This window comes from Penicillium maclennaniae, assembly GCF_028827695.1.
Source record: "Penicillium maclennaniae strain IBT 15551 chromosome Unknown utg000001l:1.0-3280838.0:1.0-3283122.0, whole genome shotgun sequence".
Classification (NCBI taxonomy): domain Eukaryota; kingdom Fungi; phylum Ascomycota; class Eurotiomycetes; order Eurotiales; family Aspergillaceae; genus Penicillium; species Penicillium maclennaniae.
Window position 1 is genome coordinate 587,982 of NW_026623213.1, and position 13,391 is coordinate 601,372.

The 13,391-nt window shown below is 49.6% G+C and overlaps 5 protein-coding genes across 5 annotated transcripts; 2 read left to right on the plus strand and 3 right to left on the minus strand.

The window, feature by feature from the left end:
• Positions 1–22: 22 nt before the first annotated feature.
• N7477_000214 (uncharacterized protein) lies at positions 23–1,205 on the plus strand (the record flags this gene model as incomplete). The annotated part of the gene is made up of 2 exons (XM_056961877.1): positions 23–135; positions 185–1,205. The coding sequence occupies 2 exons, from the start codon at positions 23–25 to the stop codon at positions 1,203–1,205; spliced, it is 1,134 nt and encodes a 377-aa protein (XP_056826880.1).
• A 904-nt stretch (positions 1,206–2,109) lies between these two features.
• Positions 2,110–3,657, minus strand: N7477_000215 (FAD-dependent oxidoreductase; the record flags this gene model as incomplete). Its single annotated transcript, XM_056961878.1, is given in 4 exon segments — positions 2,110–2,218; positions 2,234–2,632; positions 2,656–2,961; positions 3,020–3,657. 4 exon segments carry the CDS (start codon positions 3,655–3,657, stop codon positions 2,110–2,112), a joined length of 1,452 nt encoding a protein of 483 aa, XP_056826881.1.
• A 307-nt stretch (positions 3,658–3,964) lies between these two features.
• Positions 3,965–5,158, minus strand: N7477_000216 (uncharacterized protein; the record flags this gene model as incomplete). Its single annotated transcript, XM_056961879.1, has 4 exons — positions 3,965–4,656; positions 4,711–4,795; positions 4,862–5,039; positions 5,100–5,158. The coding sequence occupies 4 exons, from the start codon at positions 5,156–5,158 to the stop codon at positions 3,965–3,967; spliced, it is 1,014 nt and encodes a 337-aa protein (XP_056826882.1).
• An 842-nt stretch (positions 5,159–6,000) lies between these two features.
• N7477_000217 (putative l-fucose permease) lies at positions 6,001–7,829 on the minus strand (the record flags this gene model as incomplete). Its single annotated transcript, XM_056961880.1, has 8 exons — positions 6,001–6,231; positions 6,301–6,429; positions 6,494–6,693; positions 6,753–7,171; positions 7,238–7,281; positions 7,338–7,423; positions 7,480–7,680; positions 7,733–7,829. The coding sequence occupies 8 exons, from the start codon at positions 7,827–7,829 to the stop codon at positions 6,001–6,003; spliced, it is 1,407 nt and encodes a 468-aa protein (XP_056826883.1).
• A 2,701-nt stretch (positions 7,830–10,530) lies between these two features.
• N7477_000218 (uncharacterized protein) lies at positions 10,531–12,609 on the plus strand (the record flags this gene model as incomplete). The annotated part of the gene is made up of 1 exon (XM_056961881.1): positions 10,531–12,609. The coding sequence occupies one exon, from the start codon at positions 10,531–10,533 to the stop codon at positions 12,607–12,609; it is 2,079 nt and encodes a 692-aa protein (XP_056826884.1).
• Positions 12,610–13,391: the final 782 nt, after the last annotated feature.

The following is a 13,391-nucleotide window of genomic DNA, read 5'->3' on the forward strand; positions in this document are numbered from 1 at the left end:
GACTTTGAGTCTAGAGTGTCATATGTCTGGGGCAAGTGTCGCGGATACACTGCGTTTTCTGTCGCAGGATGCAAAAGTTCCTCTGGCAATTGCGCTAGGGAAGGTCGTGGATTTGCAGAAGGCTAACATGACAAGGTATGGTCCGTTCTTCTAGAGTAGAGCTCAGCCAACTAACACTTATAAGTGCAGATCAAATCGCCAAAGCAGATATTCAAGTTGTTCAAGGGGTTTTCAAGGATGAAAAGCTTGCCAAACAAGTGCTGAATGCTGCTAAACGGGTCTCAAAGAAGCGCGGAGCCCCAAGCGACGTTGCAACGGCATCACCTCAAAAAAAGAAAAAGGAAATGAACATAACAAAAGACTCAACCCCTTTTGAGATTGAATCTTCCCTGAGTCTGCCCACATCAGCTGCGAGCGATAGCGAGCTCTGCAACATGACTGTTGTGACGAATCGTGCTCCCCTGGTCCTCGCTTTTGCAGTATGTGTCTTGAAGTACACCATGCCTGAGCAGCCAATATCGAGTAGATGGAGTCTTGCTCAGGCATTAGTCAGTGCCAACAGTCGAACCAAAGCTGTCAGCCTGGGTATTGAAAGTGGCAAGTCAGCAGAACAAGAGGGATGGGGAGAGGGCCACTCAACAGTCAAAGTTCTCGGAAGAGAAATTCGAGTTTTGAAACGATGGGACTATAATCCACGTGAAGGAAGACCAGATAACGCATCTGCATCAGAAGAATCCAATGCCAATGCGGAACCGGTCGAAGAGTTTTTAGGAAATGGTGATGTTGATGACGCGGACAAGATGCCACCTCTATGGAGTATTGACTTGGAGGCCACTCGAAAATCTCAAGCTACCGCCGTTGGCTCGGAACCAAAGCCCGCTAGTTCCTTGCCCATCTATACAGCACCATCTGCGCGGTCCTACCTCCTTCGGTCAATTGGCAAATTACAGGAAGGGAAGCCTTCAAAGTCAAAGTCTGCTGCTGCAACATTACAAGAAAAAGAAGACTGTGTTGGTCATCTCGTGCGAGCTATTGACTCGGTTTGCAGCTCGTGGAGCACCACACTAGATAGCAGTGAATTGGACAGGCGCGCTTGGGCTTGGTATCTTCGTGTTCGACCAGATGTTCAAGGTGGTGCCCAAGGATGGGGTGAGAAAGGGCAAGTGCAGCTAGCTGATATTCTTGCTCTTCGAAAACGTCCTTGAAGGCCAAAAAGCACTCGATCCTTGCATCAAGTCACAACAGTATCTCAAATTAACCATTATGAGTGGATGGCATGGAATTTCACTATGAAACAAAATCTATCTTCACGATGATAAAAGAAACTCCAATGCCGATTGACTTCATGTATCGGTGTAGCCATAATGGCAGCCGAGTGTAGGGAGGACCTCTACAAGCACCACGCCAAGAGGATTCTCTGAATCAATTTTTGTTCGATATAAGCCACCGCGAGAAGAAAATGCGTCTTGGAAACGAGAACAAAGGCAGAGTATGCCGTCAAGGCCCTAAAAGGGTAGATGCAGCGATTCCACAAGTGTGGAGATTTTAGTTGAACTTGGTTTTGGAAGTTATTGTGCAGCCATTGGAGCTACGGATGAATGAAGAGACGTAGGATCAAGAAGAAGCTGAATTTTCATTTGAATCTTGAATATTGGCGAATCTCAGAAAAATGATGTTGACAAAAGGCGAGCTGTGTCGCCTTCGAGCGGATGTGTGCTTAAAGTGAAGGTGTCAATTCTTCCGGTTCCAGACTTGGACTTTCTTGGATCTTAAACGCACTTCTTCTTGACCTGACGATGTTTTGCTCGGCGTTTCCTTGCTCTGATTTAAGGGGAGCTTTATTAACTTTTGATAATATAACACTCGAGAAATCATCTGAAGGAAGACGATTAAGCTCAGCGAAGCGACACTCTTCAGTTGAGCACCACTGAAAGTCAGCAAATAACTGATATGAATTCATACAGAGCATAAAGGCCAGAGTAGTTTGCATTGACCATGCTGACTAGAGCTAAGTATTGCTTATGTATGGGTGAGAAGAACAGAATCAGTGCACATAACATGATCTAACAAAAACTCAGACATCGACTACACTACCCAAACACAGCACGCTCATTGCTCTAAAGCTAGAGCTTTGGATACTTCATCAGCGATGTTATAGTCAATGACCTTGCGCAGCTGACCGGTCACCAGACTAGGAAAGAAGCCTGGAGGAGACACGCTCGGGCGTTAGTACCCCGGAAAAAAGCTTTGTCTAGTATGGAAGGTAGACTTGCCCATTAGTTTCATGAACCCGTACATAGCATACTCCTGTAAAAGGCCCATATCTCGCTTTCTTGCCTGCATTTGCTGGGCATTCTTGAGAATTGCCGTTACCCGTGGCTGGCGCAGAGCTGTATATTGTCTCGCTGCCGCTGTGACGACACCCTTGAGCTCCAATTCTGTCATGCTCTCTTGCGCAGAGTCCTCGTGGAGATGATGAGCCAAGAAAAGAGCAAAAGCCTCAACGTCTTCTAGTGCCTGAGATGATCCCTGACCTGATGTTGGAGGAAGAGCATGTGCAGCATCTCCTACAAGAACCACGCCATCTCGTTCCCAGGTCGGAAGAGGAGGTGATGTCCATGTAGCATACATGCTCTGAACGGAAATAGACTGTACAATCTTTTGAACGACTGGGTCCTTCCAGTCTGCATGTCTCTCTCTCGCAGTTGACGGGAAACATCTGCCATGTCGAGGGTCTTTCGGTCGGGGCATTCTGAGATCTGGTATGTAGACCACCAGGCAAGGGAGTCACCCGGCTCAGACACATGGTATGGAGAATCGCGATGTTCGGCGCTTGATGCGCTTTCCGAGAAGAAATAGCCGAAGAAGCCATTTCCCCCGAAAATGAAGTTCATGGATCCTTTTTCGACAAGGCCTTTGACATCGGCTGCGGGGATGAATCCACCGACCCCGACGAGGCCCCTGATTGACGATCAGAAACAATGTCCTAGGCCAATTAAGTGGAATGGTGAAGACTTACTCATAGTGAGGTGGGTAAGGATCGTCTATCGAATCAGGGAAAAGCGCTCGTTTCGCAGTACTTCGTACCCCATCGGCACCAATGACCAAGTCTGCCTCGATTTCGGGACTTCCATCATCGAACCGAACAATATTCTTACCATCTGGGCGAGCAATGACCTCCAAAACACGCTTGTTCACGATATGTGCCTCCGGAACCCGAGAACGCAATGCTTTCCATAGCGAATGACGGCTGCTCGCGACCATGTGCATATTCTCTATGGAATCTTTACCCTCGAAGCTATGGGGCCCTGTAGTCTTCATAGACATGAGAAGCCATCCGTTTTTGCTTTTCAGGTTAGAAACGGCCGTGACGTATCCGTTGCGGACAACCTCTCTGAGCAGATCTTCATCCAGACGCCTTAAGACGTTCAACCCGTTTGCGCCGATGCCGAGACCACCACCGACGACGAGTGTTGAGGAATGAGTGTCTTCATTACTTTGGCGTTGCTCGGGTGTAACATTCAAGTCGGTGCTGTACGCTTCGTAGATAGTGATCTCATGGTTTGCCTGGGAGCCAGTGGGTTTGGGGAGATGTTTTTGCAGCTCCAAGTATCCCGTGCATCCGGCAATACCGGCGCCGAGAATGACAATTTTCATGGCAGCAAGTCAATATTCCAGATATCGGTAATGAAAGACGTGAAGTTGCAAATGCAACTGGGCTACAATATGTACCAGGAATATTTATTGGAACGGGTATATCCATCAGTTGCCCCACTACGGGCGCTGGACCGCAAAACTAACCTGTTATGGTTAGCTTTGCGGTGCTATTGTTAAGTTTGGTTTCCTCGTATTGCTGGTTTTGAATATCTCCAATTACAATGCTTCAACTCTTACGAGGCAGCAGCATTAAAGTATCTCTGCCACTAGTATGCAGTGGTTCATTTGGTTACACTCCTGTCATCTATTATGTACGTGTCAAAGATGCCCCGTCAATTTCCGGGCTCCTGGGATCTATGTGGGAATCCTGGGCTCCAGAGTCTTCCATACTCGGGTCATCATCACCCTGGCTAAAGTATTTGGGCGTCTGGTTACTGAGTATGTAGACTGCTACATCTGAGAAGAGCTCGTTGGGCTTAGTGAAACAACCTAGAGAAGTTCCATCGATAGCAGTCGGGGCCCAGATGCGGAGAATTTGGTATGGGAGGCCCATCATAATAGACCCACGATTAGAAGTTGGTCCTGGAATAGCCGCAATGAAGTCCTTTGCCGATATAATCGATCTCGCATGCCGCTGGATGCGTTCTTCGTACAAAGACACGCAGCTTCGAGGCTTTTGCTCTTTCGCGTCCGACCAGCCAAGCGAAAGCAACCGCAGAGCGATAATATTGGCTGCATCATATAGCGCGGCAAGAGCAGCGGTAGGCATGTCTGAGTGATGGAGAATTGGGAAATGATTTGGGTCAAGGGCATGAAACTCTGAATCATGGTTGGCAGAAGTTGCCCGTGCCTCTGAGTTCAGTTCGCCGAAATTCATCATGGTGGTGCATTGCGTCCACCAGTGGTACAATTGCAGTAATAGACTCGAAACGTGCGCCCTCAGACTTGTCTTGAAAGGCCTTGGAGCTCCACCTGGGTGTTTTATCAATTTATCCGCAGCTTTTAGACACGGTAGCAGAGAAAATAGAATGTCCACAAGTCGGTCGAACGGACCTTTAGGATAAATCTCGAAGGGGCTTTCCGTCCATTGAGGTGATGAGAAGACATGTTCCTCATTCCTTAATATGGAGGCAACAAACTGGATAGCACATTAGCACAACAGATCGATCAAAAAATTCCTCTGAGCCCAACCCGGCGAACTCACGACTAGAAGTCGTAAATGACGAAAGACTTGGTGCGAAAATCCCTCCCGACAACTTTCTGTCCCGTTTGATTCCAGCATCATTGCTGCACCCCGTACATGCTGGAACCACGCTTCCGTAGATGTACCAGCCAAGGTTTCGAAATGGGTAAGCATAACGACTGCACAGATAACATCGTCGCTAAAAGATGTTGTCGTCTGTGACAGCAAGCCTTGAAGACCTTTTAGACTTCTTGAGTACCACTTGCATGCTTCCGTCATTATAGAGACATCATCGGCGAGCGAACCGTAGAAAAACATCGATCCAGCGCGAATTGAATGCTTGACGAGACTTGGAGCTGGCAGTGTGAGAAAGACAGCTAATTCATCTAGCCAAGTTGGAGAAGGGGTGTTCTTGGCTGGTGCTTTGAAGCCAAAAGACTCAATGAAATGAGACACGAATAGCCGGTCGAAAATGTCGGCTCTATTGGGCTGGAGAATCGAAACCATAGAAGGGTTCTCCAGCACCAAACCATGATTTTCCCTATGGTCTCTGGAAATACTTTGTGACTGCGATTGTGTTGGTGTATACTTCACAATAGACCTACTTGGTTGGTTCGGCACAGTGTGAACGAAAAACGCCCCTTTTCGAGGGCCAGGACACTGCAAACCATTTTTAATGCATTGCAGACATTCCGGGATAGTCTCGTCGCACTATGTGAATAAGATAAGTGGAAGCACTGCAGATGGTCGAGCTACTGGTCGCACCTTGATCTTGCGTCGTCGACAAGTGGAGCAGCCCTTGCTTCGCCCTGGGACATTAACCATAACTCAATCTCGTCAGATGAAAACAGCAGACAAATGGCCACATCAAGTTCGATTGATTTTGTTAGCGGAAGTTGGTGTTGTAGCAAAGAAGGTTTCCAATGGGCGTTTTGAAGTCGGCTAATAACGTAATCCGACAGCCGCTTCCCTCTTTGAGGCGACGTCCCGGGGTGAAACTCTCTATGATTCACTCTCTACAACTCTACAACTGATTCTAGATAAAGCGAATTAGGGCACGGCTATTCTAAATGACCTTATTCCAAGGTATGTCATCATTTCCCAACTGTCACACATATGATCATCATGTCCTACTTTTCTTGATCTTCGATCCTGTTGCATCACTTCGAGGCGGGCCTATCTTCGACCGTCTCCACGTTCACGGCAGCAGGCTTGCATGGGCCTTCCTCTAGGGCATACTCCTTGTCCACCTGGACAGTGACGTTGATCTCCGTGTTGCGATGCAGATCCATGCTGTCTTTTTTATAAATATTCACGTAAATCGGGAACACTAGCGCGAGAATGTATCCCATCATGGGGATGGCCATGGCTGTGTGGGCGTTGACCCGGGTCTGTTGAGTGGGTGCGTAATTAGGCGTCTGGGGTAAACAGCCTCAAACAAGGAATGGAATGTGGCATACCACGACGGCGCCCATCATCGGTGGAAAGACCATGCCGCCGGAGATGGCGGCCACAAGCATGGATCCACCGAGTTTGGTATGACGACCAAGGCCACGCAGTGCAAGACTGAAGATGGTGGCGAAGCAGCACTTATGAGATTTTGTATTAGCGTTCATGTGTCTTGACTCTTCTCCGGGGTATAGTGACACTCACAGACTCGAAACTCAGGACAAGAATTATCATGGCCACGGAAGTAGTGCCGTGTGTTGTCATAGCTGCGATCGAGAAAATCACGCAAAGAACCAGATACACGGTCAGCATATATCGAGGCTTGAATGCCTTCATCATCATCAAACCACTAGCAATGAAACGCATGGCGGCGTAGAGGCCTTGTGCCACCGCCAGCAAGTCCGCTAAGTAAAATAAATGATTAGCCAACAAGAATGTCAATCTCTGGAGATTATCCACTCACAACTTGTAGCAGAGTCGCGGCCAGACTCCTCGCAAAAGTTGATGAAGTATCCAGCCACAGCAACTTGCGCTCCAACGTAGCAGAACTGACTCCAGACACCAAAGAACAGATTAGTCTGCTTCTTGAAAGGACCCACATCCTCATTCTGATCAATCTGCCCTTCAAGTGCCTCTTGATCCGCGTCTGTGATCTCGGGGAAAGGCGCAAGCCAGAACAGGATAATCAGCAAGACGACAAAGCAGGCCACTCCGAGATAGGTCCATTGAACATTCTTCAGCCCGGCATTGGTGTCCACGGTGTTGGCGAAGAAGACTCGAGAGGCCAGAAGGGGAGCAACGAAAGTACCGACACCCTGGACTGCCTGTCCTAGGTTCAATCGTATCTCGCTATACTTGGGAGGCCCACAAATGGCAAGGAATCTGTCAATGGTGCTTAGTTAGGAGCAAAGCTCTTAAGAACACGGTGTGGAGTGTGATGAGACATACGGATCTGCTGCAGTCTCAAGAGTGGACAAGCCGGCCCCGACAACCTGTCAACATGATAAGAAGATAGTTCCAGCAAATGTTTTGTTCGAGATGTACTTACAAACATGCTACCGCAGAAGCCTCCAAATGATCTCTTCACACCACTGGGCCAGAACAGAAGACATCCAACGGCAAGAACGGCAAGACCTAATCCACGTTATCATTTTGCGATACTATTTTGATCGGAAAGCCAAAGCAAATACCAGTCATGAATGTGACTCGGAAACCATATCGACGGACAATCCATCCCGAAATGGTCAACGGGCAAATGAAATATGCTGCAAAGTACGAAGCTTGCAGGCCACTAGACTCAGTAGCTGTGATGTTGAGTGTGGTTTGGAAGTGGGAGTTCAAAGTATCGAGCAGGCCATAAGCAAAGCCCCAAAGGAAGAACAGAATAGTGACTAGCGAAGGAAAATCAGCTCCACGCCAAGCAGCAGCGACGCTCGAACATACCTAATGCATTGGGAAGCAAGGACTGTTGCAAGGTTAAATGAACACCCGAAGTAATGGCACTGTCCTCGACAGTAATTTTCTTCTTATAAATGGCCATGATAGATCGACCTTAGATGGGGGGAGGGTGTAAATTCAGTGGAGCAAACCTCGCAGGATCGAACAACAAATGCAGTAAGGAACACACAGGTGGACATGATCTTCACGATCTTATAGTCCATCCCCAGACTCCCAGAAAGATCCCCATGGGGAGCCACGAGGTCTTCGGTGCCGGGCTAAAATATAGCGAAGCACGACTGGCTTGTGGTCACCCGTTGCCCTGTTGGCCCCCGATTTCATACTGCCCTAGGCCCCTATCGGACTTATGTATGATACTGTACCGTAGGAACCAATCAGGGACGGGCAAGGGCACTATTTGGAAAGGATCGGTGTAAGGAAATTACGAGAACGGGATGTTGAGTGGCTGCGCTTGGACTATTACCTTCAAGTGTTTGCGGGGAAGCTAGGGGGAATGAAGGGCGGATGGGGCCGAGCTCAATCGCCGCTGAATTTAAGCATCACGGTCTTTCACTTCGTCGGCTGGGATAATATGGAGTTTGAACTTCCCAAGCTTGTATCTATTTCTATAAAGCATTCTGTGAAGAGATCCATAGAAATGTCGCGTTTGTCGACTTCTGCAAGCTCTCAGAACCCTTAGCAGACGGTCTGCACTGGCTCAGGTATTAGGACTGGGGAGGTAGTCGTGCGATTGGTCTTAGAAAGCATCTCCAGTCCAATCGCAATACAAGAACCCATGTTTGCACATAAAAGTCCCACCACTCATGGCACCTGGGTCGTAGACCGTCGCGCGTTTTGGAGACTCATACACCGATGCCCGAAACGTGAAACGCGACATCTCACTCTTGAGTGAAAGGTCGAAGCTAAATAATGGTTGCTCATAGAGCCTAGAATTTGCCTGCGTCACAGTCCTGGGTGCAGTCGGGCACTTTGCGTATGTCACTCGCGTACCCCAGACTGAATAATGTCCGATGACGCCCTTGCCAGGCCCACCCTTGCATAGTGCGCACTATGGTCTCGGACTGAGACTGACATCAAGTTCACCGGGTAACCTGAATATTAGTCATGAGCTTTTTGACTTTAAGGCAGGTAGTCGGGACAAAGCGAGGTGTAGAGCATGTTGGGAGTGGACGGTCAAGAATCTGAGGATTGAGCGAGATTGAAATACATAGGGCCGCAATCTCGATCTTGCCGAGAATATTCGAGTGACAGACGTCACTGGACCCGAGATCAATGCCATGGCCGCTTATATGGTATGTAGTGGCGTCAGATATCCCAAGGTTCAGTGCGTCAGGCACAGTTTCCTAGGTCGCCTTCCACAAATCGCCAGAACGGTTCAAATTTCCATTGGAATCAGGCCTAGATCTGGACCACTCTTCGTCAAATTTGCTGTGATTCAGTGGATGCAAGTGGCAGGCCTAATACTTTGTGTGTATCACTGACGATCGGCTACTTCCCAAGCCCCGGATAAGCGGCTCTGCACGACCACTCCAGGTACCATGTTGATGACCAGAAACCTCGTGGTCCAGGCCTGATGGGACTCCATGAAAAGCGATAAAGGGCTAGATTCAAGAACTGGGTCTATTGAGCGGTTACGCAGCTTGTCTTCGTACCCCGCGTTGATGGTAAAGCGTCATTCGACCGTGAGACTCAAAAAGGTCTCTAGCCTTGGCATTAGCCCCGTTCCCAGAAGGAAGGTTCCGCGGTTCCACGGGTACCGTCTCTGATGTAATATGCCCTGGACTGAGGGCTTGCGATTTCTCCTCCAGTTGTCCTAAATACGAGAGAGGAGTCTCAAGAGCCCTCCGTTTTGAAAAATATAAAGAAAAAGACATCAGGTAACCTAGGTAGATGTTTCGGGTAACCACTACTCCGGCTGATGAGACATATTCACGGTCCGAGAAGACGCGCCAATCTTTCTTCGATCGTTCGGCCCTGCTCAGAACGCCTGGAAATTCTGGTCCCCGATTGAGTTTTCGCGTCTTTCCAGGTTTCCCAATTTCGTGTTTCCCATATGCCGGGCCCACAGTCATACGGTGGTTGCGTTCGTCAAATTCCTGTGGATTCGAAGCCCGGGCGAAGTCCGAAATCGCAGGTTCTAGGCTTGAGAAGAAGTGATGCAGGTGAGACTTCCCAGGCATTCTAGATCACTTGAAAACGACATCAGAACATGATTTGCGGATTGGGGGAGTAGCGATACACAAGCAGACCCACTGCAAGACGGAGACTCTAGTCGCCAGTCTAGTGATAGCGCACACGGAGTCCCATCACAGGATCTGGGAAGGGGTCATCGAGATCATTGGGCAGGGGCCTTAACGATGAAGAATCGAATTGTAGAATCGAATTGTAATAATAGAGCCGAACTTTTCTGAATCGGTCGATGCGAGTGAATTTGGTACTGCGCCCCCTCTCCCAAAGTACAGTAATACCGTCACACCAAGTCTCAAACCCAGTCGTCCCCTTCCCGGACTCAACCTCTTCTTCTCTCCCCCCCCCCCAAATTGAATCTCACCACGAACTTGCCCGTTCACCACTCTTCGCCTTTCACGACCCGTGTGAAGAGCCAATTTTACCGTGATCGCCACCCATTCGACGGCGACTCTTTCAATCGGTATTGAACGGACTACAGAGGTGGCCCGACAGGGCTGCCGTATCAAGGGGACATGACTGGACGCTTCCCCTCCGACCACTCTCGGTCGGCGTCTCGCTCGTCCCAAACTCCTCGGCTCTCCCAAGGACAGTCGATGGACGCGATGTCTCGCCACTCCTTCGGTCGCAACTCGCGTCTTTCCAACCCCAACGTCTTTTCCGACGAATACTCATTAGAACCGATCGATACCGACCGAATCGAACGCGCTCCTAGCCCTGCCTCCATCACCTCCTCCACCACCCCTCACTCGACTAATCACCATCAGAAGGCCACCGGTGCGGTCGCCGACAACGAGAACCCATTCGCCGACGAAGCGCGGGTCTCCATCGATGAACCCCATCGCTCCAGTCTGCCCCAGAAGGGGATGGGAGGCTTCTCCAACAACCGAAATTCCTTCACATCCGCACACAATGCTCCCTTCGTCCAAAGGAATCAAAGCATTTCGTCCCGTCTGTCTATGCCTCGTGCCATGAGCCCTTACACTGGAGCCACAGGACCCAGCCATCCGTACGGCATGTATCCTCAGGTCGGCGTCAGTCGCTCTCCAAGTGCAGGAAGTACTTCGACAATCCGCCCACAGGAGCGACCGCTGGCCGAAATGAACGGGCCTCAACACCCTTACGCAATGTACTCCCAGAATGTCGTTGAAGAAGGGATAGATGACGATATGGTCCCGGTCGGCTTCCCCGGTCACAACCCACCATACCAGCCGCCAGCCGGTCGTCGAGATGACGAGCTGGGTGATATCATCGGGCCAGATGGGCACGCTGAGCCCCTGCCGCCGTATTCACGGTACCCGACAGGTGTTGTTCCAAAGCCTCCTGGTGCCGAGAATATGACCGATATAAACTCACCTCCAGAGGATCAGCATCTCCACTCCATTTCAAGGGAAGCACCGATCTCTGAGACTTCTACGAGAGCGCTGATGTCCGGCCCATCCGAGAGCGTAAACGGGCATGGCAATGGGAACGAGTCTGGAAACGGGACGGGGCATGGGAATGAGAGTGAGGGCGATGAGCGCGGCGATGGCACAAGGCTCCCTCTTACTGGTATCATGGCGTTCGAAGAGAAGCTGAAGCAGAAAGGAAAGAGAACCGCATGCTGTGGACTTCCTGTCTGGACATTCGTCCTGATCATAACCGTCTTACTCATTGGAGGATCTATTGGAGGTGTCATTGGAGGTGTCCTCGGCACGAAGCGAGCTGCAGAAGCTGAGCGAGAAGCGCAACAAAATCAGTCACAGGGCCCTCATATTGTTACGGTCACGCAAACGCCCTCATTGGACTATTCGACGATGATAAGTACTCCGACAAACCTGATGACGGTTCCGACCGGCCATTATCTAATTCCTTCGATCATGCGGAACTGCTCACGTATGTGTATTGATGGAACTAGCGAGATGACCAAAGCTTGGTCCTGCATGAACAAACCGAACAATTTTGAAGTTTATGTTGAAGGGGATGATCACGAGCACTCGATTGTATTTGTGGAGGATGGTCCTACTTCGACTTTCACCTATGGACCCCAACCGCCGTACCTTCCTACTCCGACACAAAGTTTGACCATGGCGATTGACAATAGCGATCCCAGCATGGGCCCCGCGCTCTTTTTCTACTCCTTTTTCAACAAGCTGGTCATTCTTCCGGACACCACATTCACATCTAGTTCCGTCTCGAAGCGGTCGTATGTGAACGGAGATGCCAGCATGATTTCGTCCTTCTTAGATCGCAAGGATACAGCGCAGCCTGGTGATAAGCCGTGGTTCTGCTGGTGGAACGGCACCATGTTGGAATTCTTCCTCTATGTCAACCAATCCTCGACAGATACTTCGTCTGGCAGCACAGCGACTACCGATAGAGACATGGCGGCCAGCACCGCCACTGGTCCTTCCAGTTCAAATTCAAAGCGTTCCGCTGATGCCGCCGATTATCCTCGAAAAATCAAGATCGAAGAACGACGCGACCACTCCGGAGCTACAGCTCCCTACTGCCAGCAGATGCAAGTTATGGATAACGGCCAAGTGGTCCCTCTCGCAAATCAGATCATTGACGTTAAAGAGAGGGAGCCGACTCCAACCACCACCTATACCAACGGCAACGCTGGCTCTCAGCAGACATATACGGCCCAGGCGTCATACGTGACTCCATGCTACTGTTTGTCTTTGACCGATTAATGCAATTTTTTGACGTTCGAGCGAGTATCCTGTTCTTCATCATGGTCTTTCGGTTCGGGGACCCCGGCGTTGGCGTTTGAAACGGCCCTTTACTTGCATCGTTTTTAACGTGCACACGATTGTCTTTCTTCTACTTTGTGTGATTTTATTTGATTGTTGTTCTCCGAAGCTATTGGCCTAAGGGATTTTTTTTCAGCCCACGCACCTCATCTCCTCTGCCAGACCTTTCATTGTCCTACCTCTATTTGCGACATGACATTTCTCTTGGTCTTCCCCTTTACTGGGCTACATATCGTCTGTCCTACGCTGTCTGTTGTTGAGGGATTCCGGCGTTTTTGGGACGCCCTGCTGGTACCGTGACATGTTTTGTCAAATTCCTGTTGCCGTGTTGTCTTCCATTCTGCAGAGGCTGATCATCGACTGTGATCGATATTGGCATCCGACGCGAAATACAAGATAGGCGTTTGGTGGGGATTCCGTTGTTCGGACGTAGATCTATTGTAGTGATCCTAGTCGAGGTTGACATGATGATGATTTCTCCGTTGGCTCAGCTGGGCATGCAAAGAGTGCCTAACCTGTCCAGCAAACTTATGTACCTTTTCACCGACGGGTCCGGCTCGTATAGGTAGGTGTCTCCTCTGTGGACAGAAAACATGGAGCAACCCCACCCAAGCTGAAAGAATCCAGCAGTCTCAAAAGTATACATACGCTTGCAATGATTACATTCAAGCACATCAGCCTGGATCGAGACCAACAATCTTCCGGATCACGCTTTGCTTCTC